The 23,451-nt window shown below is 50.1% G+C and overlaps 4 protein-coding genes across 6 annotated transcripts; 1 reads left to right on the plus strand and 3 right to left on the minus strand.

The window, feature by feature from the left end:
* Positions 1 to 814: 814 nt before the first annotated feature.
* LOC122372229 lies at positions 815 to 3,892 on the minus strand. The gene is made up of 4 exons (XM_043349164.1): positions 3,844 to 3,892; positions 3,292 to 3,538; positions 2,508 to 2,951; positions 815 to 1,689 (listed from the first exon to the last, which is right to left on the minus strand). Exons 1-4 carry the CDS (start codon positions 3,847 to 3,849, stop codon positions 1,541 to 1,543), a joined length of 846 nt encoding a protein of 281 aa, XP_043205099.1. The 5' UTR covers positions 3,850 to 3,892; the 3' UTR covers positions 815 to 1,540.
* Positions 3,893 to 9,655: 5,763 nt separating this feature from the next.
* LOC122372230 lies at positions 9,656 to 12,591 on the plus strand. The gene is made up of 4 exons (XM_043349165.1): positions 9,656 to 9,981; positions 10,429 to 10,522; positions 11,101 to 11,532; positions 11,935 to 12,591. The coding sequence occupies exons 1-4, from the start codon at positions 9,901 to 9,903 to the stop codon at positions 12,093 to 12,095; spliced, it is 768 nt and encodes a 255-aa protein (XP_043205100.1). The 5' UTR covers positions 9,656 to 9,900; the 3' UTR covers positions 12,096 to 12,591.
* LOC122372226 (plectin-like) lies at positions 12,176 to 16,274 on the minus strand. Its single transcript, XM_043349158.1, has 3 exons — positions 15,384 to 16,274; positions 14,312 to 15,056; positions 12,176 to 12,189 (listed from the first exon to the last, which is right to left on the minus strand). The coding sequence occupies exons 1-3, from the start codon at positions 16,272 to 16,274 to the stop codon at positions 12,176 to 12,178; spliced, it is 1,650 nt and encodes a 549-aa protein (XP_043205093.1).
* A 1,627-nt stretch (positions 16,275 to 17,901) lies between these two features.
* On the minus strand, positions 17,902 to 23,368 carry LOC122372231 (N-terminal Xaa-Pro-Lys N-methyltransferase 1-like). 3 transcript variants are annotated; one of them, XM_043349168.1, is made up of 5 exons: positions 23,316 to 23,368; positions 21,883 to 22,153; positions 21,180 to 21,363; positions 19,994 to 20,102; positions 17,902 to 18,697 (listed from the first exon to the last, which is right to left on the minus strand). In XM_043349168.1, exons 2-5 carry the CDS (start codon positions 22,138 to 22,140, stop codon positions 18,454 to 18,456), a joined length of 795 nt encoding a protein of 264 aa, XP_043205103.1. In that variant the 5' UTR covers positions 22,141 to 22,153; positions 23,316 to 23,368; the 3' UTR covers positions 17,902 to 18,453. The 3 variants fall into 3 exon arrangements, with proteins under 3 accessions (XP_043205103.1, XP_043205102.1, XP_043205101.1); XM_043349167.1 differs by having other exon boundaries at positions 23,221 to 23,368; XM_043349166.1 differs by lacking the exon at positions 23,316 to 23,368 and adding an exon at positions 22,617 to 22,933.
* Between the last annotated feature and the right edge of the window lie 83 nt (positions 23,369 to 23,451).

Below are 23,451 nucleotides of genomic sequence, written 5' to 3' on the forward strand. Positions count from 1 at the left end.
TAATGAACATCACGTCAATTTATCTCACGTCTGCCAGGGTGCCAGAGGAGGTTTCCACGTTCCGCAAGTCCTACTACTTCGGTGACATGGTGAGCGACGCTGGAGGGTTCATCAGCCTGATGCTGGGGTTCACGGTGCTGTCCTTGTTTGACACGGTCAACAGCCTGCTGCAGGGTCGCGGAGGAGTGAAAGCCGGACGAGAGACGGGTCCGATCCGACCTGAGGTGAACGTCATCACGTCTGGGGTACTGACGGCGGGCGCTCCGCAGTCTCAGTGGCGCTACTACCAGTCGCGACCTTAGGTGTCAGAGGCTGGGTCAACTGGTAATTAGCTAGCCAACAGTCTTATAGTCGACTGGAGACTGTTGGGTGCAAGGTTCATGTGGATAAGGAGTCGCTAGACACCCAGCAGGCTGGTCGATAAGGCATTTCTAGGTGTTCGGTAGTAGCAGATCGATTGATGGTACGTTCATGATAGACAAGTAGTAATTCTTCAGTGGATAACCGTGTGTAAGGTGTCGTTATGTTGCCTGCATAAAAGCGCTGTGGTGACGTGTAACATGTTTGTATCCGCCGAAGTATTCGTCTACAATAACTGATAGGATTGTGTGTGTGGGGAGGGGGAGGGGGCGTGGGCAAGATAAATGACAGTGTTCGAGCGGATAAATGATATGATATGCGGCGGTTGATAACTAAATGTTAGCACCTCTTAAATGAATAATTAAAATGACATCGGTGTCAAACAGTTATTTCCACATATGTAACTCAGCATGAGCGTAGGTATTTGAAAATATACGCCTGTAAATAAAGACACTTAAAAACGTTTAGTTTATTGACGCTTCCCACGAAAGACTGAGCAAATTAAACGAATACATCGTCCCAGGTAATTAATAACTAACGACCAAGCAACATTGAGTACTTTTCATTCGTCTGCAATTATACTAAACATAATTTCGTGTAGATCACTGCTTCTTAACAACACAACGTACAGTATTTGAGCTAACGAAAAACTTACCGAGACAAAAGTCTTAAGTTCAACATTTATCTACACTTTACGCTAAAACATTACCACACATTTCCCCTAAAACCCTCTACACATTCAATGAAAGACAAAAACAACCGAGCTCGGTCTCAAATTCAATTCAAACCGAGTCCGACGAGTATTGAATTAATTCGCTCGCGTCCCACTCAGGCCTTGAAGACTGGCGGGTCACGAAGACTCGGGTGTCCACTCAGGCCTTGAAGACTGGCGGGTGGCGTATACTCCACGTCCCACTCAGGCCTTGAAGACTGGCGGGTCACGAAGACTCGGGTGTCCACTCAGGCCTGGAAGACTGGCGGGTGGCGTATGCTCCACGTCCCACTCAGGCCTTGAAGCCTGGCGGGTCACGAAGACTCGGGTGTCCGCTCAGGCCTTGAAGACTGGCGGGTCAGGAAGACTCGGGTGTCCGCTCAGGCCTTGGAGACTGACGGATGGCGTATACTCCGCGTTCCACTCAGGCCTTGAAGACTGGCGGGTCACGAAGACTCGGGTGTCCGCTTAGGCCTTGAAGACTGGCGGGTCGATATCCCTGATGATGGTCTTGTCCTCGCGGTGGACAGAGGTGTGTCCCCCGTATCCACCGTGGTGGACGCCGTGGTGGACGTCACTGTGGACTCCGTACCCCTTCGGGATGTAGATCGGGGGAACTGGAACGGAAACTTTGACGTCATACCTATATTGTCATTTCGTAAACAGCTTGTTGCACAATGGTCAAATGTGGTTTGATAACCGCTCGTTTACGGGTCGACATTTTTTCCGAACCGTAATATGGACGCTTGTATCTTATTTCAAATGTAAAAAATAGAAGGCGCACAGACGAAAAATAAACAATGAACTAACATTGGCTCTTGTCTTTTTTCAACGAACGTTTCCGCGTTTCATAGCAGCCGTAAAACGGCTCGCTTCAGGTGGCTGCACGACCGTTGAAAACGATCCAACATCAACAAGTTACGCTTTCCCTGGATTTATGATTGCAGGCGCAGATTTATGTAACTTGTGCAATGTCAACTACTCTAAACGATAATCGTTTTGCGCATGTGAAATGAGGATCATTTTAGATGAAACTCACAGAAACTGGCTCACTCTGGAGATGAAAGCTATTTCCGAATCTAGGAATTATTGGTGACAGGACCCACAAGAACGCAAGAACGCAAAAGGATCGATGTTTCCGATGAAGTGAAGAAGTGTCTAGTTTTTGTAATTGGCTTCGTTACAGGACGAGGTTAAGTGTCGTATATTATTTTTGCCTTTTTGATAGCTTAGCTAAAAAGAAACCACAGATAATAAATGGTGCAAATCATGTGTTTCTAAGAAAGTTAGAATATAGTTAGTAAACATTTTGATTGATCGATCGGCGTTTTGAGCGAGGAGACGCTGAATTGTGTCCCTGCCACCTGCCCCATGCATCCCTGAACGAAATACCGATAAACTTCTGATATATCCCCGTGCTTTCAAGCGTCCTCACCTCCGTGCGCCCCGGCGTAGATCGGCCGGTAGTCGGCGCCGTGGCCGCCGCTGAAGTGGTGGCTCTCGTGGTGTCCCGTCTCGGTCACCACGTGCCGGCCCACCGGGTGACCGCCGTGACCTCCCGGCGGCGGCAGCACGATCGGCAAGATGTAGATGGACGGACCGTACCCGTAGCCGTAGCCGGAGCCGGAGCCGGAGCCGTAGCCGCCCGGAGCCGGAGCGTACAGGGGCGAGAGGTACGAGTTGGAGGTCTTACCGTCCTCGGCGGAGGCGGCACTGTCCTCGGCGTCCTCGGAGGAACCGGAGCCCTCGGAGGACACGGAGTCGTCGGAGGTCAGCTCGGCGGAGTCGGCGAGGTCCAGACTGCGGGCGTGTGACCTGGGGCTGACCTCCATCGGTGACCAGCCCTCCGCCTGACCCAGCTCCGGAGACGACTCCGATACTGAAATAGCAGGAGTTGGATTGAAACTTTTGGGTTACAAATGTAGCAACAGACTTCGCTGCGGGAAAATGGTTAGGTAACAACCCCAACCATTTGCGTAAAAAGTCGTTGAATACCTCCTCACTTTCTTCCCCCACCACTCTCAGACATCCTCGTCTTCATAGAGCTTCAAACATTGGGGCAAAATGACAAAGACATTAATGATATTTCATCGCCAGCTATGTGTCGTAGTTTTTATGGTAGAACTACTCTATTTTGCCAGTTCCGTGAAAGCAGTCCTACTTTTTGACGATACAACCGGTCTAATAAATCAGCAGACAGCAAACAGCGGTCCACCCACCTTTCTTGTCCCCCTCCTCCTCGCTGTCCTTTTCCAGCTTCCTCAGCCGCCGGCGCAGCGTCCGCGACCTCCTCGGTACCAAATCCTCATGGAACAGCTGGCGGGCCTTCTTGGGCCTCTCCTCCAGGGCCTCATCGAGGGCCTTCTTGACGGCAGCTGGATACTCCTTCTCGGAGACGGAGGCGCCGGACTCTTCGGCCATCGGCGCGGCGGCGGCCACCGCCAGGAGGCCGAACAGGACGGCGCACTGTGGAGGGTGAAAACGGACGCTTTTGGTTAAAATATCCCTTAAATAACTTACTATACTTTGAAAATAAAGATAGCATGGAGTGAGGTTGAACGAACGCAAATCAAAAGACAATGAATAAAACAGCATATGGGAGAAAATAGGTATAAGAGAAGGGCTAAAGGTGACCTGAAGCTGGGATGAAAATAAATTAAATCAAACTAAAAAGAGAAGTGCGTTAAAATGCCAACCATCGAGACCTCAATTTGAATAAGTCCATTTCGACTAAACTGGAAGCCGTTGAAAAAGTAGAAATTAATCCTCACCTTCATGTTTGTCTCCACAGATGTTATCACCACCTCGCCACTGCTCCCTCTGCTAGTACTCCGCCTCAAACACCGCCTTATACCCCCTGCGCTCCGCTACTCCCCGTGCCCTTTCACCCTGCTCCGTCACAATGGGTACACCGTGTAGTGGAGCTCCCAGATGGGCGAGCCGGGCCCGGTGTGTGCCCGGACCGTCACGGCGCCGCAGAGTGACGCGCTCATGTCACGCGTCACGGAGACGGTGACGGCTGTGACGGCGTCACGGGGAGTGATATGTGACGGTCTGGTGGGATTGTGTGCAGATCGGCGCAAAAATTACCGCAGAGGTGGTGGGATAATCAACAGGGGCAGCCACTAGCAAGGTGACAGATTTCCTATATATGTTACGGGTCATATGCTAACTTGGGCAGTATGCAAACTACCCGGGCAGTAAGCAAACTACCCAACAGCCCGGGCAGTATGCATACCGCCCGGGTAGTATGCATACTACCCGACCCCTTGGGCAGTATGCATACCGCCCGGGAAGTTTGCATACTGCCCGGGTAGTATGCATACTACCCACCTTTCAGCTCACGGGCAAGATGTTTACTCGGGCAATATGCTGACCGTGGCTCGTGAGACTATTTAATGCAATAGCTCACAAATACATGTCAATGACAGACGCTTTAACCCGCGCTGGGGCGGTGCTCGGCGCCAGCCGTGCCGGGCTGGGGGGGGGGGGGGATTAAGCACTCCTGTTCGGCTCCTGTGCCTGGTGCCACTTAGCGGCACAGGAGTAAGCGGCATGTAAGATGCGGTAACCGGCATTCGAAATAGCGTAAAAAAATCATGACGTCATTTTTTCACTCTAGTCATTTTTTAGGTTAGAGGCCAGTTTTACCAACAGAAAAAATAGCCGCCTGCTGGAATTTTTCGCCTCAAGACGGCTTCACATACGGAGCGTTAATGGTAAAGCCCTATCCGCTTATGTGCCAATCGCGTTTAGGTTCCGTATGTGAAGCGGTCTTTAGGCAAAACATTCCGGCAGACGGCTATTTTTCTGTTGGTAAACTGGCTTCTGGGCTGGTAACTTGACCATTATAATTTGTAACGTCTTACATGTAAATGGTGTCATGCAACATTAGCTATTGAAACTATAATAACGCCCTCTACTGATCCAGGTGCCAAACCAAAGGTATCGAGTGATGACACTATAGATCTGTCGTCATTTCAGATGAAAATGACTTGTTGGCCGCTGGCATATTAACAATGAAATTCTGGGAAAATAATTTTAAGTCTTTATATTCCAATCCTTACTCCACCCTTCAATCGATAAATCACGTTTGACGGCAAAAAGACTTCGCAGTTGAACTACGTTACTTAGATAGTCATTAATATTTTGAAAATGGACATGGAATGCACAACTTCAATACAAGAAGCGGGCAGTATGCAAACTGCCCAAGCTTTTGGGTGGTATGCATACTGCCCAAGGGGTCGGGTAGTATGCATACTACCCGGGCGGTATGCATACTGCCCGGGCTGTTGGGTAGTTTGCATACTGCCCGGGTAGTTTGCATACTGCCCAAGTTAGCATATGACCCGTAACATATATATGTATGCTTTAGGTGTTTTCCGATTTCCATGAAGATAAAAGCCAGATTTTCCTTGAACGTCGTTACTTCACGGATCTCTAGCAGAAGGATTTATACAACCAAATGATGGCATTAGAGGACATTCTAAAACGTTTTAGGAATCAAACCTCTAGCGCGTTCATCCAAGCCGGACACTAAACCATTTCATATGAGCTGTGCAATGCGATTATTGCTACAAAATGACACAAATAGCGAGCATCAAAACACCTCTAATCGGTCTGATATAAATGAATAAAGCATAAAAAAGCATATCAATACATAACATTGCAATGTTATGTATTGATATGCTTTGTTATGCTCATTATGTCAATGCATTGACACAAATGAGAAGCGTCCTCGACCTTTACACTTACATCTTACCGTCAAAGACATCTCGACATCTGCCATTGACAGCCTCTGCACGGCTCCCACGCAATACTTGCATTTGCTGGCTGTAGAACGGTAGCCAGCTCGGTCTGTTGCATTCGCCGGTGATATGCTACGATAGGTGAGTTCTCAGAGAATGCATTATTCTTAGCATCAGCACAGCGTGCTACAAGGATGGCGTATTCGGTATTCCACGGCTTCTGTGCAAGATTTTGCCATTGTTCTACACATTGTGTGCGTATGGGTAACGATCAGATTGCATAATTAGCTGCAATGGCATGGTGTCATAAGGCATATTTCATGCCCTACAAGCAGAGAAATGAGCTTTATTGCTCTGTAAGCGTTGGCCATAACCTGCTGAAGGTGTTGCAAGTGTCCCCGATGCCAAATTGCAGAGCTGGCGCACGGTAAACGTTTTCTGAAATTACTTAGCGAAGGTAACAAACCAATTGTTTGACACCGAACCAACTAAAATATTTTCCAAGCGCTGCTTATTGCAAGAATCTGCCAATATCGGATTTTAAGGAGTAACCAATTCTCATTCTTTTGTCATCATGATGCCGTATTTCAGTAGCAGTTCAGTGACGGTTACACTCGCGAGTCACTCCACTACCGTTACCAAAGTCTGCAAGTGACCCACCCCTGCCGGCGTGACCCGTTACCCAACGGCGCCCTACGCGCGCCGCGTTTGTCACATTTGGCCGCGTCGCATTTGTCACATCTGGCCGCGCCGCGCCGCACACGACGTCGACACCCCCCCCAGTCATTGCCTGGGGGGGAGGGCGATGATGGCAATAGAAGGTGGGGTGCAGTTGAAGGGACACTGGCTTCGGGACATGGTGGGATGGCTTTTCTTGCGTGGTTTACCTAAGCGTGGTGAAAGATTGGTGTTCAGAATGACAAGCTGTTTGTTTTTGCATGTTACTAAGTAATTCTGGTGGCAAACAGTTACGTAATACTCATTATGATCGGGTTATTGTAATAATTGTAATAGTTACGTGATAGTAGTGTGTGATGGTTTTCTTCTTGGGCCAGTAGATAAGGGGTGATTAAAATAGATTAGTTACAGTGAGCTGAGTTTTCAGTAGCACCGCGTTATTTGATCCGCATAGCTATAATAACCCGGTTTGCAAATAGGGAAAGGGCTGCGCTAGAGTCCGGTCTTAATGTCACTACCGGTGACACGAGCAAATGGTAGTTAGACAGGCCCGATTTCTGTCTATTCTGTCAATGCAATTCTCTTATATCTCGCTCCACCTTCTCTTTCTCTCGAGTGTCGCTCATCTCCCTCTCATTCCCAACCCACTTCTCTCTCTCTCTCTCTCTCTCTCTCTCTCTCTCTCTCTCTCTCTCTCTCTCTCTCTCTCTCTCTCTCTCTCTCTCTCTCTCTCTCTCTCTCTCTCTCTCTCTCTCTCTCTTCCTCTTCCTCTTCCTGTCACTCTTCCTGTCAAGTGACAATGCCCAACCACACCCGGGACGTTCACAGCTCAGGCACCGGATCCCATTTGTGGGCACGGTGATGGCACGGTAGCTGGCTCCAAATGGATCCACACACCCAGTATTAGACGCGCTGTCTGAATCTAGGCAGCGTGGCACGGCTGGCTGTCTAAAAGACGGACAACGCTGCTGTGAGAGGGTGTCTACTGTCTGATCTACTGATAGGCAAATGACGTGATAAGGTAAATGATGTCATGCATCGTTATAAGAGAGCAATCGTAAATTTTTGGGATGCGATAAGGAGCACACTAGGCGGAGCACTTGCAACCGTGTATTATTTGCCAGACGATTTGTAATTTGTATGTTTGGGCCAATTAAGTATAAATTTGCCTTTTTATTTTGTTGGTGTAAATTGGGGAAATAATGAGAGAGAAAAGGCTTTATAGACAATACGGGCGACCTATTGCGTGCTAAGCGCAAACCGTATTTGAGAAGCAAGAAACGCTCTCAACCAGTGGGCAACCACTTCAACGAATGACCAGCAGTGTCAATATTTATGCAGATTATTGCCTATTCAGTCTTCATTCATACACTTGCTTCCAGCTAACAAACGACCTGTTTGGCCATTTCGCTGAACGAGCGATGGAAGCTGTTTGGCACAGGTCAATGTTGAACCGAAAACGTGTTTGGTACATGTCACGCCCCACCGTCAAAAATTAGTCATATATGTAAGTTAATGAAATCCATTTAGCATTAGGGTGGTTCCACGTATGGATCTTAATACGAATGTTTCCCGTACGCGATGAATATGAACAAGCATAATATTCGCCATAACAATGTTGGATTTGTTCCAACTTTTCATGTGATCACCATGGTGTCAATGAATGGTAGCATATCCATTGCTTAGGAGTGGTGTGTACAGCGTACATTTTACTCGCCCAAGGCCATGTTCGCCAAAGGGTGACCTCAGTGCCTGCCGGGCTGGGTGAGCTGGGTCACCACCCGCCACCCGTGACCTGTCCCCCCTCCCCCCTCATTGCAACAGCGTTTGGCGTCAGTTTCATAAACCATAAAACAGCCGTCATCCCAAAAATGGCGCGTGAGGTAACAGACTCCGCGCCTGCGCGCGAGCGCGCGTAACGGCCTCGTATGGCGCGACTCAGCGGGACGGTACAAACCCGAGGGAGGGGGGGGGGGGTCACTGGGGGGGGGGCAGGTGAGCAGTAGCATTTAGCCGTGTGATTGTGCTTCACTTCTAAGAACGGTCAACTTCAGCACTGTAGAACAATGAACAACCATCCAACCAACCAAATGTAACTAGTCATTCTAATGCCTGAGGTCATGCATTTTGCCGACCTACAAGAATATCGAAAACGAGGCGTCATACAGTTTCCATTTAAGCCCACGCTCGACTCCTCACCGAAGCAGCATGTTTAATGTCCATCACATTTAGCCAGGTTATTGGACCGTTATCATGTTATCAGACAGCCTGGTCGCACCACATCTCCTGCGATTATCTGCTTGGCTGGCGCTGCCTGTTGATACCCCAAATCGTCACGAGTTGTCGCCTCTGTCACCAATCCGTGAACCGTGAGGACGGCCAGTGTGTATCACGTTACTGATCCGTGTGTAAGGCGTTGATCCGTGAGAAGCGGTCACGGTTCATAACGCGGGAGGTCACGAACCGTTCAGGTGACAGCGCTGCGGGCGTATAGGTACACACTGCTGAAAGTCACACATAGGACCATGGAATGGGTGTTCACTGTCAATGGTGTGGGACATTGCATGGCGCCCCAAGGTCAGCCCGCCGCCGATCAATGCGACAGTCATCAATAAGCTCTTATTTCTTTATGTTATAAAATGGCTATCATGGTAAGGATCATAAGCATTTTGGTTTCTCACCTTTCATGCCGGTGGCAAGAGATAAACCACGAAACTACTGGGAACAAATCGTTACGATCAACCGTCATGATTTCATATAACAGTCGCAGCGGAGCCGATTTCAGGTACAGTTTTTTTGCTGTCGCTGGAAGGCAATTATGGAGTGCAAAATGGAGACGTAAACAAGGAACAAGGCAAACTGCCTAAATGGTTGGGAGAGAGTCTGGCATACCATTTCCCACTTAACAACTACATTGTAAAGTAAGGCACTTCGAAATGTTTATTGTTTACGAGTTAGATCTTTGTTTCCTGGTGATAGGTACATCAACTCGTCCAATCTACATAGCAGTACGACTTATTACCAAATTAGTAAAGCTGCTAAGCTAGCGCCAACGAACATCCTTCCAGCCAACTAAAAGGCTTCGCTCTTTTACTCGTAGCTGTAGACCACAGAACATCGCGCCGAATTCAAACTGCAAGTAATGAAAGGTCATCCAAGGTCCTGTCAATCATACCCCAAATCTGCACCAGTCTCCTTGCTTACAATATACCATTCCCCGTGACACCGTCACCGTGTCCGTGACGCGTGACGTGAGCACGTCACTCTGCGGCGCCGTGACGGTCCGGGCACACACCGGGCCCGGCTCGCCAATCTGGGAGCTCCACTGCACGGTCCACCCATTGTGACTGAGAGTGAAAGGCCACGGGGGTTACCGGAGCGCGGGGAGAGTATAAGGCGGTGATGGAGCCGAGAGTGACCAGAGAGACACCCAGGGCGGTCGTGGTTGGACGTTGGAAGAGGAACGGAGCTGTGGATATGAAGGTGAGAATGGGATAGTGGCTGGTGGGAAGAAGGCTGGTGTCAGTCGTATGAGTCATTCTCGAAGTGTTTTGTTTATTCATCATTCATTATTAAGTGCCTCTGGTTTTGATTGCTTGTGCTGTAAAATGTATTCATTTCTGAACTATCAGCCCAGTACACTGGTAAACTCACAACCGCTCCTGTCCGTCTTAAAATCCAGTCTGTTTGCTCACAGGCCACAGCCCCCCTCTACTCGTTTGTCGTTCTGCCCACCTGAAGTTCTCATTAGTTTTATTAGCGTGCCAACGTTTTTCCCCATTTAGAATCCAACTCTTTCCGCGCATTTAAAATCATTCAGCACCGTCTATTATCCACACCCCCGCTCTGAACAGGTTTCGATCTATTTCACGGTGATTCACCGTTTTGTAAGTTTCCCTTTTAACCACCACACCACACGTTTGTTTTCAGCCCATTATCTTGCTGAGCCTGCTGGCGGCTGCAGTCGCAGTCCCCGTCAAAGAGGAGGCCGATGCAGTCCCGGCTGCGTCCAGCAGGAGTTCTGGTGAGATCTCGATATCAAACTGCTTATCAAGACATTATGGAAAGTTATTGAGAGCGTTGCCATGCTGGCAATTGTATTTGACCACCGACAAAAATTGTTTCAGAAAAAGGGTATTTGCTGTGCCTTGTTGTCACTTACATGTACATATGCTTCTTTCATATCAGTTGCGTAAAAGTTCCATAATTATTTGATAACCCCACTTATGCAATCAGTGACATAATTTGATACGTATATTAATCTATCTAAGTACACTAGACGTTCTACGAAGCAAAACATCGCTAAGAAAAAAGAAATGAAGGAACGGCAACCGTAAACCGATCACATCCAATGCATTGTTAATCGTTTGTGTATGGCTTTCTGCCTCCAATATTGCTATTGATTACAATTGTCAGATATCTAGAAAAGCACTAATTGCTCTTTTGAATAGGCAATGAGCCGGTCTTACATAACGATGTTCACTACAGTAGGTCGTGCTAGGAGCTATAGCTAATACGCAACAAGGTTAGTATACTACACATTAATGCCGTTTAGAATAGCCCTAGTGTAGTCGTATAATCAAGTCTAACTATCCATTCCAGTCTCGGAGTCTGCTGATCTGGGCCAGGAGGAGGGCTGGTCGCCACTCGACCTGAACCGTGTATCTCGGGCCCACGACTCTGAGGAACAGACCCTGAGTCGCAGTCTGGACGTCATCGAGCCCTCTGAGCTCTCTGCCGAGGACGCCGGTTCCTCCGAGGACACCGAGGACAGTGCCGCCTCCGCCGAGGACGGTAAGACCTCCAACTCGTACCTCTCGCCCCTCTACGCTCCGGCTCCGGGCGGCTACGGCTCCGGCTCCGGCTCCGGCTACGGGTACGGTCCATCCATCTACATCCTACCGATCGTGCTGCCGCCGCCGGGAGGTCACGGCGGTCACCCGGTGGGCCGGCACGTGGTGACCGAGACGGGACACCACGAGAGCCACCACTTCAGCGGCGACTACCGGCCCGTGTACGCCGGGTCATATGGGGGTGAGGCATGAAACGGGGATAGAGGGACGACCGTCGGACGAGGGACGGGGATAGGGGATAGAGGGTCTACGCACAAGTAAGGAACCTAACTAGAGTAGTGGGACTAGACGGGCCCTCTACGTCGGCTAGCACGGCATGCAGGCTAGAAACTGCGTGGATACGGTAGTAAAAGAAAAAATCAATGGACAGGTAATCAATGGTTTCTCGGACCGGCATTTAAGCGCCGAGAGGCTTGCCAGAGGGCCCGGGAAGGGTTGGAGTCCACCCAGACGAGTTAGATATGCGAGTGCGGCTCGTGCTAACCAGTAGGTCTGGTAACGAAACTACCTAACTCCTATCTATAACATTTTTCTCGTCTACCAAAGCCCCATTTTCTGAAGCAGCGTCTCGCTTTTGTTCCAGTTCCCCCGATCTACATTCCCAAGGAGTACGGTGTGTACCACGGCGGACACGGAGCACACCCCGTGGGACACCCTGTAGGACACCCCGTGGGACACACCACGGTCCACCACGAGGACAAGACCATCATCCGCGACATCAAGCCGCCAGTCTTCAAGGCCTGAGTGGACAATGAGTCTTCCCGACCCGCCAGTCTTCAAGGCCTGAGTGGGACGAGTCTACCGTCTTCTGATGCTAGTAGAACCTACCAGCTAGCATCTACCAGAATGACGGGAGTATAAAACCAAAGACGGGTAGGTATAGAGCGGAGAGAAGCTAGCGAGAAATGGAAACTAGGCAATAACCAAACCCGTGAAATGAATGCTACTGCATGCAGAAAGCGTTACGGTAGGCGAGTATGAACTATTGTTAGAAGATAGTCACCTCATAAGGATTGTCATGCCGCTTTTGTTGTTGTGAATGTCGGCAGTCGCTACCATTTCGTTTTCTTGCGTTGACTGAAGTCGCAATGCAGAACGTCTTTCATGGTATCTGTCTTTCATGTCTTGTATTGTGTTGGTGTAGCTAAACGTGAGTAGAATTACAGCTTCTGAGCTGTCTTGGCGTAGTTTTAGTCCATGCTGTTGTCATTTGTTCAATAAATGTTTTTTTTTATAATAAGTACTAGAGGGACAGCATTACGCGCAGCGTAAAGAGGGACAGCATTACGCACAGCGTTATGAATCAATTTTTAATAAAATCGGCCCAGTAGCGGCCGAGTTATGGCCAGAATAAATTTGGCATCTCCTCTTGGCCGGCGGTGCCCTGTTCCGGTATTCATTGCCAAAGGTCAACGACCTGCCGGCTCTGATTTCGCTCAGTTTTGAAAGCGAACAATCTGAGCCTAAGGCGCGTGCCGTCTGCTCGGCGCCGGCCGCGGCCCAAAATGCTGCAAAGATGCGCCCGCCACGTGCAAACCGGCGAGCGCACCCCCACCAAAATTTAATACGACAAACAGATGCACGCGTCCGACTTGAGCCCAAAATTCCACCCCCTTAGCCCGCACCGTTCCGGAGCAATAGCCCGCCAAGCGTGACTGACGCGTTACATACATACATACGTACAGACATTTTGATTTTTATATATGTAACTAGAGGGACAGCATTACGCGCAGCATAATGAATCAATTTTCATTCAAATCGGCCCAGTAGCGGCCGAGTTATGGCCAGAATAAATTTGGCGTCTCCTCCTGGCCGGCGGTGCTCTGTTCCGGTATTCATTGCCAAAGGTCAGTGACCTGCCGACTCTGTTTTCCCTCATTTACGCAGCGAACAATCTGAGCCTAGGGCGCGTGCCGTCTGCTCGGCGCCGGCCGCGGCCCAAAATCCCACAAAGATGCGCCCGCCACGTGCAAACCACCGAACCCACCCCCACCAAAATTTAATACGACAAACAGATGCACGCGTCCGACTTAAGTCCAAAATTTCACCCCCGTAGCCCGCACCGTTCCGGAGCAATAACCCGCCAAGCGTGACTGACGCGTTACATACATACATACATACATACATACGTACAGACGTTTTGATTTTTATATATGGGACTAGAGGGACAGCATTACGCGCAGCGTAACAAATCAATTTTCAATAAAATCGGCCGAGTAGCGGCCGAGATATTGCCAGAATAAATTTGGCATCTCCTCCTGGCCGGCGGTGCCCTGTTCCGGTATTCATTGCCAAAGGTCAGTGACCTTCCGGCTCTGATTTCGCTCAGTTTTGCAGCGAAGAAACTGAGCCTACGGCGCGTGCTCTCTGATCGGCGCCGGCCGCGGCCCAAAATCCCGCAAAGATGCGCCCGCCACGTGCACACCGCTGCACGCACCCCCTCGAAAAGTTGATACGACAAACAGATGCACGCGTCCGACTTGCGCCCAAAATTTCACCCCCGTAGCCCGCACCGTCGCCTCGCAACAGCCCGCCAAGCGTGACTGACGCGTTACATACATACATACGTACAGACATTTTGATTTTTATATATGTAATTGCGTAGCTCACCGTTGCCTCATATGGCGGGGCATAGGCGCGGGAGCCGGGGGGGCAGTGGGGGCAGCTTGCCCCCCCAACTCTGGGGCCGTGGGGGCGGTGCCCCCACAGCTTTGAGACGGAATACCACACTTTTTTTGCAAATGTTTTCTTTTTTTGTTGAAAAAGCCGAGGGGTGAAAAATAAGTGGCCTAAAACCGGTGAGAAAACTAGATTTGGGGGTACCCTAGGTTAATCTCTATTATGGTGTGCCCCCCCCCCCAGTCGGAAAGTAGTTCCCGCGCCCCTGTGGCGGGGTCCACCGATGAAAGTAGCCGGCAGAACGACTCGTCTCCCGACGACCGGTACACCAGCCTGCTGACGTCCCTCCTCGGGCTGCTCCTGCTGGCCGAGCTCCGCGTCAGCCGCCACGGCGTCACGGACGCTCTGGTAGAGGTCCGCCCGGATCTCGCGCTGGTGAGTGGAGATGTACTTCAGCCGGATGGCCTCGACCTTGGCGTAGGCCATACAGACAAACTCTTGAAACAGGCGACCGGCGCGGTGGAGGCTGTCGTCCTGGTGGGGCCTGATCTGGAGCCGGTACGCGTAAAACTGGAGCGTTGTCACCATTCGCTGCCGCTCCCTGCCGGGCTGCGGCGCCTGAGCAATCGCCGGGTGCCACCCTGTAGTCCCCAGTGGAAACAGGAGGACGAAATGGAGTGGGTCACACGCTCGGTGGCTCTCATCGATGGTCTGCAGCACGCCGGTCCCGCCATCAGCTCGGCGGCGCAGTACCAGGTCGTGCTGTCCGGGCTCCTCTCCCATGAGGACCGCCACCTCGCGCAGTCCCTCGGCGGCGTTGTAGCGGCGCGCGTGCTCGCCGGCGGGTCGGGCTGCAACGCTGATGATCAGCTGCCGGTGTTCCACCTCCCGTGCCAGGACCTCGGCAGCCATGATGAAATCGTGCACCCAGGGGTTGACTTGGCGCAGCATGGCCTGAAGCTGTCCCAGCAGGTCCAGCAGCCGGTGCTGCACGGCGGCAGAGGTCGCTGCCGGCAGGCGCACATGACCGAGTCGAATGGCCGCTTCAGCCTCCGGATCTTCGGCCAGCGGGTCACTGATGTATATCTGGGCGAAGGAGGGTGGCCGGTCTTCAGGGACTTCCAGCGGCCCAAGTCGGTGGTACAGCCGCCCCTGCACCACCACACACGGTGCGTACCCGCCGGTGCCTGCAGGCGGCGGCACCTCACGCACGGACAAAGACGATAGGGCCAGCGCTGAGTTGAGGTGCCGGACGTACTGCCGGAAGGTGCGCGCCTCTAAGGTGTCATCAGTCCAAAGGCGGCGTAAGACTGGCGGCGGGGCCGGGAGCGGGTCAAGGCGGACCTTGCCGCCTGCACAGCAGAACGTGGCGCGCTCACCCGCCCACCGCAGGGCTCCGCACGACGCACACACTTTCACCATCGCACCGACATCATCGGCCTCCACCACCTGCTCGCCGGACAAAACGTCCGCCGGTCGGCGGGCCGCAAGCGAGGCTGGCCTCGCACGGGCGGCAGCGCGCTGCTGCTGATGGCGCCGGGCGTCTTCAGCACGCTGAGCGTGCCTGGCGTCCTCGTCCTGTTCCTCGCGATGTTGACGGACGCGCGCCGCGGTGGCCTCACGCTCGGCCTGCGTCGCTTCCTCCTCATGCGCCTCGCGCTGCAGGCGGAGGCGCTCAGCGTTGGCCTCCAACTCCGCCCGCCTGGCCTCTTCATCTTGCGCCGCTCGCTGCAGGCGGAGGCGCTCAGCGTTGGCCTCCAACTCCGCCCGCCTGGCCTCTTCATCTTGCGCCGCTCGCTGCAGGCGGAGGCGCTCAGCGTTGGCCTCCAACTCCGCCCGCCTGGCCTCTTCATCTTGCGCCGCTCGCTGCAGGCGGAGGCGCTCAGCGTTGGCCTCCAACTCCGCCCGCCTGGCCTCTTCATCTTGCGCCGCTCGCTGCTGGCGGAGGCGCTCAGCGTTGGCCTCCAACTCCTCCCGCCTGGCCTCTTCATCTTGCGCCGCTCGCTGCAGGCGGAGGCGCTCAGCGTTGGCCTCCAACTCCGCCCGCCTGGCCTCTTCATCTTGCGCCGCTCGCTGCTGGCGGAGGCGCTCAGCGTTGGCCTCCAACTCCGCCCGCCTAGCTCCCTCCTCCTGTGCGGCTCGGAACGCGCGCTGCCTCTCGGCGTTGAGCTGTCGCACCCGGTCGTCGTCCGCGCGCTCCCGCTGGCGAGCGGCCTCGGCCTCCCTCACCGCCTCCCTCTGCCGGCGCGCTCGCTGCTGGGCCGCGTTCCGTTCGGCCTCAGCTTGTCGCTCCGCCTCGGCCATACGGGCCCGACGACGGCGCTGGGCCGCTGCGTTAGCGGACACCGCCCGACGCATGACAATCACGTAATCGGGTACATTTACGGAATATGCAACAAAAACGAACTACTTACAACACTTGAAAACAAAACACTTATTACTCTTTGGATAAATATCCTGGTCTAATCTATAGACTAAAATACGCCATCGTTGTTTACATTCATATTTGCCGCGCTACCAAGACAATCAAGAGCTTTTTTCTAATTCCGACCCCCAACAGACACGATATGGTCTGAGCACAGAATCTGGTAGCATCACGTGACTTGATTAGGACAGTTTATTGATATTTTATTGTGAAATTACCCAAATACTGCTTGCGTTGCCACTCAAAATACACTTTGAACTTTTTATTATTTTGGTTGGGTGAAAACATTGCAAAACACAAAATTCATCAGAATAGTCATGTGAGTGTTGAGAAATGTCACATGCGCGTCAGATCTGTAAAGTGGGCTTATCTCAAAGATCCGATCTACCTGTTTCTTAAAGGCATCTTATTTCATGACGGGAAGAAATATCATTTTCGCAGCGAAGAATCTGAGCCTAGGGCACGTGCTCACTGCTCGGCGCCGGCCGCGGCCCAAAATCCCGCAAAGATGCGACCGCCACGTGCAAACCACCGAACCCACCCCCACCAAAATTTAATACGACAAACAGATGCACGCGTCTGACTTATGTCCAAAATTCCACCCCCGTAGCTCGCACCGTTCCGGAGCAATAGCCCGCCAAGCGTGACTGACGCGTTACATACATACATACATACATACATACATACGTACAGACGTTTTGATTTTTATATAAGTGAACTAGAGGGACAGCATTACGCGCAGCGTAATAAACCAAGTTTCAATAAAATCGGCCCATTAGTGGCCGAGTTATGGCCAGAATGAATTTAGCGCCTCCTCCTGGCCGGCGGTGCCCTGTTCCAGTATTCATTGCCAAAGGTCAGTGACCTGCCGGCTCTGATTTCCCTCAGTTTTGCAGCGAAGAAACTGAGGATAATGCGCGTGCCGTCTGCTCGGCGCCGGCCGCGGCCCGAAATGCTGCAAAGATGCGCCCGCCACGTGCAAACCGGCGAGCGCACCCCCTCCAAAATTTAATACAACAAACAGATGCACGCGTCCGACTTACGTCGAAAATTTCACCCCCGTAGCCCGCACCGTTCCAGAGCAATAGCCCGCCAAGCGTGACTGACGCGTCACATACATACGTACATACATACATACATACATACGGACGTTTTGATTTTTATATATGGGATTATCGCTCACAAAAATCTCTGCAACTTAAGAAAAAAGGTCACTTAACAAAGTAACTAACGCGTCGTACTTTTTGCCACACAATGATTTGAGCGTTGAAATTGAAATGCTGAAACGCAAATATTTTAGCTTCAGCAGTTTATTAAAAGCTTTAAAAAAAGCCAGCAAAATGAGACAAGCACTAGTGCCTTTGCACTGCGTGAGACACATCGAGTGACCAGTACGATACACGGCGCTGTAACCTTAACAGCATTACCACAACAGATCGTATTCCACGATCTAAGCCAGTCAGCCTAGTGGCTAATACAACGAAGAAACCCATCAATATCCACAACAAATGACAGATTCTCTATTGGGAGGCGTGCTCAACACTAACGTAAAAATCACACGGGTTTAAAACCCACACAGCAGGGCAAGGTCAACGGCCAATACCATGATTGTTGATCAATCACGGCCAGATCCTGATTCGATTCATAGCAAACACAGCGAAACGTGCAAAACGGTGTCCAAAACACTCAATACATAATCATACACTGTTACCAGAAGCATGGCAGGATCCCAGTATGTGCAGTGACGTACACGCCTAAAAAAATATCGATCTTCTCTCATGTTGGCAGTACTGCTAAATGCCTATCTGCCAGCTTACCGCTTTACTCAACATTGAACAACATCTATGAACTCAGTCACAAGCCACACTCGGCAGTTCACGGAAAACTGCTATCTCAGTTTTCTGTAATCGTTCGTTTCAACCATCTCCTCGCGTCTCAATACTCAGGTATCTTTCTTGGAGGGGGATTGATATGTCTGGGCTGCGGATGTTCAGCTCTCTGGCACAAGCTCTACACGCTTTATATCCCCTCCCCTCCCTCCCTCTCTTCCTCCCCATCTCAACTTGAACTGTCTACCGCCACCTCCACCGGCCTCAACACAAACATCCTCACCTCATACAGTCCCCTGGGCATCCCGTTCTGTTTTCTTGTCGAACTGATGCTCAGACCGGCCCTCTCGAAGATGGCTTCCAGTAGCGCGCGAGGACGGGTCACGCTAGAGTCTGTAGCGTCGTATTCCGGCTCCGAGCCTGATGCCAGGTTCTCTTTGACAATGATGACCCCATTGGGACGAAGGCCGCGTCTGAAAACGGGAGGAATTGAATGTAAGATGGGTCTCACAGGGCAACGACGCACGGTGGTTTGCATTACGTCGATTTTAGTGGAAAATTATTTTGGATTTCGAACATCAATGACATATTTTGGTATCAATATATCATGATTGATTTTGAATTGTTATACGAGGCACACGATGGACAAAGTTCCATTGCTACAACGGAACCCCGTCGTGTATTCATTGGCAGTTCGTTGCTCTCATGACGTCACACTTCACTGCGTCAATTTGTGACGTCACACTTGGTATGCCAACGGAGGGCACACGTAAAACTTCATGACGTCATGTTTAAGGACGTTAATTTGTGACGTCACATTTCGTACTCCAATGGACAGCACACAACAGAGAATTAACGTGCAAACCCAGAGACCGAACCGAAAATCCACAGCCGCCGCGGGGCAATAAAAGCTACCAATTACCCTCCAACAGTCAACAAACACTTCAGGCCCATTCACTGGCAGATTAATGCAGCCACCCAATGAAAAACTACTACTAATCACTGTTTGCCGAGTCAATACCCCACGACTGCGAGTGGGTGGGGCGCGACAGAAGGTCACGGAGCGTTTTGGCGACTGCTTTTACCACTGACCGTGGCGCGGCTAACGAGGCGGGTGACGGCACAAACGGCTTTGGATACTGAGCAGCTAAACTAGAGCCCTCGCCCCAGGGCTGCGGAGTCGGAGTCGGAGTCGGAGTCGGAGTCGGTCGGAGTCGACAGTTGTGACCGGAGTCGGAGTCGGAGTCGATTTTAGAAACCCGAGCCGGAGTCGGAGTCGGAGTCACCGAAAATCTGTCGACTCCGCAGCCCTGCTAGGTCTGCGGAGTCGGAGTCGGGAGTTGGAGTCGGTCGGAGTCGACAATTCTGCCCGGAGTCGGAGCTGGTTTTTGAAAGCCGGAGTCGGAGTCGGAGTCGGAGTCGCCGAAAATCCATCGACTCCGCAGCCCTGCCTCGCCCCCTATAACACGGCCCTCGGTCATTGGGTACGTGGTGAGGTCAACGTGGGCGCGTAAAAAGGTAGCCTTGAACTTTGAAATTGCGTGGGTCGAAGCAGCGAACTGTTACGGCGAAGGTCAAACGTGAAAAACGACGGGCAGACATGGTCGACCATAAGGAAAATAATGTCTGCTATGTAGAAGTTTTCAATATTCCACGTCGCCTGCCCAAATCCTGACAAGATGCACCACGATTTGTTGCATCGAGTATCTACTTAATATCGGCTATGTTGGCGTTTATGTGAGGTTAACCCATTCCTCGGCTCTACTCACGCGCATCTGGTGAAGAACTGGACCAGGTCGTCATCAGTGAGGTGTCCCAGCACCCACTGACACCAGATGACATCATAGAAGTCGGGCTGAGGGGTGAACTCCTGCAGGCCTGAAACACGGGCGCGGCGGTGTGTGAGAGCTGAGTGAATCGTTTCCCTTTTTTATTGGAAAAAATTGTCACGTTTACCAGCATGGAGATGAGCTGTCAATATCTTTTGTACATAGTTCTAACAGTTTCAAGTAAACCTGTTCTGTTTTATTTGAGAGAATGAATGATATGATGAAAGAACGTATTAAAGGAAGGGTGCCACCTTTTGGACACAACGCAGTTTTTACAAGATTAGCCTCACATGAACCTAAAAACCGGCTTCACTTACCTATGCTCGAGACGGTCAGCATTGAATCCGCACGTGAAGTTATCATTTGCGAGTTTTGCTGCCAGCATTCGGGCAGGCAAAAATCTTCAGCACTATTTCCTCGTCGTGTTAAGGGTATTTTATAAAACATGAAATCAGCAAAGGTATGTATAAAAGTTATACTTTTGAAGCATGTTTTATCATTTTGAAAGGGTATATTTTTTCTTTATGGTATACACTTAAGTTTTAAAATTTTAATTGGGAAGTTTTTCTAGTAAGTTGCATGAAGGGTGAAGGGTTCCATAGATCTCTTAAGCATTGTAAAGGAAAAACCTTTACTCGACTTATTTGATGTTCTTTTGACGTGGCAAATATGGCCAACAGTTACCTACTTGGTTACCTACAACTTAGTTCAAATCATGTTATCTTCTTCCTTTTTATTTGTTCATCTTTTTGTCTCAGTTGCGCCATCAATGCAAATGGCAGAATGATATGTTGCCATGACAACAGGATATGCCAGCCGTCCTAGCTGCCACATCAAACGACCTTGAGTTGTAGTGGTGATATAAACAACGATCTTTTTTTTTGGCCAATGTATTAAATGCAATGTTTCGGTTTTTTGTATATTGTGGACGCGCTAACCACGTCTAAAAATTCAAATAAGTAAAATAGATTCATAGAACAAAAATTTCGGAAGGTGGCACCCTTCCTTTAAGAAGCATGAACATCGCACAGGTATTCAGCAACTTATCAAGCTAGATCAATATCAATCTAGTGCTCGAAAATAAGATGTGATTGAAACACTCCTGTTAAAATCGCGCTGAATTTACCTGCACAGTAGATTTCTCCAACATGCGGGTTGTCAGCCAGCGCCGTCCGCGCCGCCTCGACGAACTTGGCGCACTGCTCGACGGCGTCGACCGTCTGGAACCTTCTGCTGAGCAGGAGACGCGTGATGCGTCCGATCCCGGCGCCGCAGTCCAGCGCGCGCTCCCGGCCCGGAGCATTCGGACGCTGTAAAACGGACAAAGTGGAAATATTGAAAAGGGTCAAATAAACAAACTAGGCATGACAGTCCAGTTCATTGATTAGTTTAGAATAATGTGATATAAGCTGGCAGTAGGAAGCTATTGAAGCAAAAACGAGAGTGCAGAAAAATGTGACAAAAATGCAATTGCAAATCATTTTTGAAAAAAAAAAGAATGACAGAAAATCACAAATGGATATCGTATCAGGTATCTTGCTGTCAACTAAAAAATAGAATCAGAAAATTATTGACCATCATATTCTTTCTTGCTTTTTGCATCATTAAAAACCTTTTTTACCACAGCGAGCCATTGCCAGATTGGTGGGTGTTGGAAATGCCTCACCACTTTCATTATCCGGGTGACCAAGTCTGACGCACAGCACAATCATTGCCACTGATTGTAGGCCATCCCAGTAAGAATTCATTAACAAGCAATGGCAAACAGTAAGAAGAAAATCAACCCAGTCCAATCCCCAGCAAGGAGAACTTCCTTTTGTACAATTTACCTTCCAGATAGCTGTAAGCAGTTCATCTGATGTCCTGATGTCCAGGCTGGAGACCTGACCCAGTCCCCCCAGCATCCCGTTCACCGAGGCAGGCACGCCGTCCCAGTAGCTGGCTGCCTTGGAGTAGCTTATCAGGCTGTTTGGGTCTGGCGATGATGGGGTTTCGCCATCTGAGCCCTCGGAGGTGGCTGGCATTGCTGAGTCCTGACTGGACTCAGTGCAGCTGATGCAGCTTATTTCCTCACTCAGCTGGCTCATTGTTGGAGCTGTGCTGCAATTATAACATTATTGTTGGTCAGCATCGACGTGGAATTGTATGGAAAAATCATGTGGTTCAGATGCTCCAAACAGCAGGACACTCAATCACAAAAACACTTCATATGTACAACCAGAATTTAGCATAGATGAGAAAACCATCGACTATCCGAGGATGTTCGAAATGTTAAATCAGTATTAAATCATGGATGAAGTATTCCTGGATAGGACACTCCCTATTCCCCAACACTAGCGCCGGCGACCAAGCGGCCGCCCTGGTGGCGGAGCTCCGAAACATCGGCGGCGAGTGCGCCGGCGGCCGCCGCACCGGCTTGCGTGCTAAAAACGCGGTAATGGAGGGCGAAATTAGCGAACTTTAGCTCATAAGACACAATTTCAGACACTTAAAACATAATTTCTAGTCCTTTCTTATCATTATTATGGCTCCATTTAGTCACTATCACATACGGAATCATTACCTGATGCCCATAAACTGAGCCGGTATTCTCGACTTGCCGATGCAATTTATCATCAAATATCATCGTTCCTCGGCAGTCGAACAAGTTCCTATTGATGATTTAATACAAATATTAACTTATTTTCATGTTATCGCATAAAACTTGACTTTATTCCAACATTGGCTCTTCGGCTGTAATCACGAACCCTCACTTGTCAGCAGAATTTAAGCAACTTCTTAAATCAAAACTGGGAAAATAATATTTCCATGACATTCCTCAATACCTGTTCTACCTGGTTCACAAAAATTTTCATCAAAATCGGTTATGGGTAAGTAATAAACGACAAAAGTATACAAAAAGGCACGCTCCGCCCATAGCCCGCAATGCTAAAATGACGCCAGCGCCCTCGCCGTCGGGAAATCCGCCGCCGCCGCCGGGTGGTCGGAAAATCGGCGGAGTGTCCGATCCAGGAATACCTAATCCATGATTAAATGAAATATCATTCTTGAAGGTCTACTACCAAATACCCACAATTCGGCTGAAATACAAAATGAAAAGCTGAAATAAGCACGTTAATCAAGAACATCAATATCCAGCAATTTAACAGCAAAATAGAAATAAATACCTATTGTTCATGTGCGGTACATTGTAATGTAAGGTGTTACGCCCACAAATTCCGTGAAAATGCCATAAATTTCTTTAAAATGCAAAATTTCCCACCTAATTCACACTTCAACTTGTTCCATACGGAAATGGCGGGATCCACAAATGACACTGCTGCGCCAACTTCGCTCTCTTGGTGAATTTTGCACTAAAATGCAGCAATAATTGTTTGCTGCTATTTTGCTCTTATTTC

The sequence above is a fragment of the Amphibalanus amphitrite genome, unplaced genomic scaffold (genome assembly GCF_019059575.1).
Source record: "Amphibalanus amphitrite isolate SeventyFive unplaced genomic scaffold, NRLGWU_Aamphi_draft 001333F_arrow, whole genome shotgun sequence".
In the NCBI taxonomy this organism is placed as follows: Eukaryota; Metazoa; Arthropoda; class Thecostraca; order Balanomorpha; family Balanidae; genus Amphibalanus; species Amphibalanus amphitrite.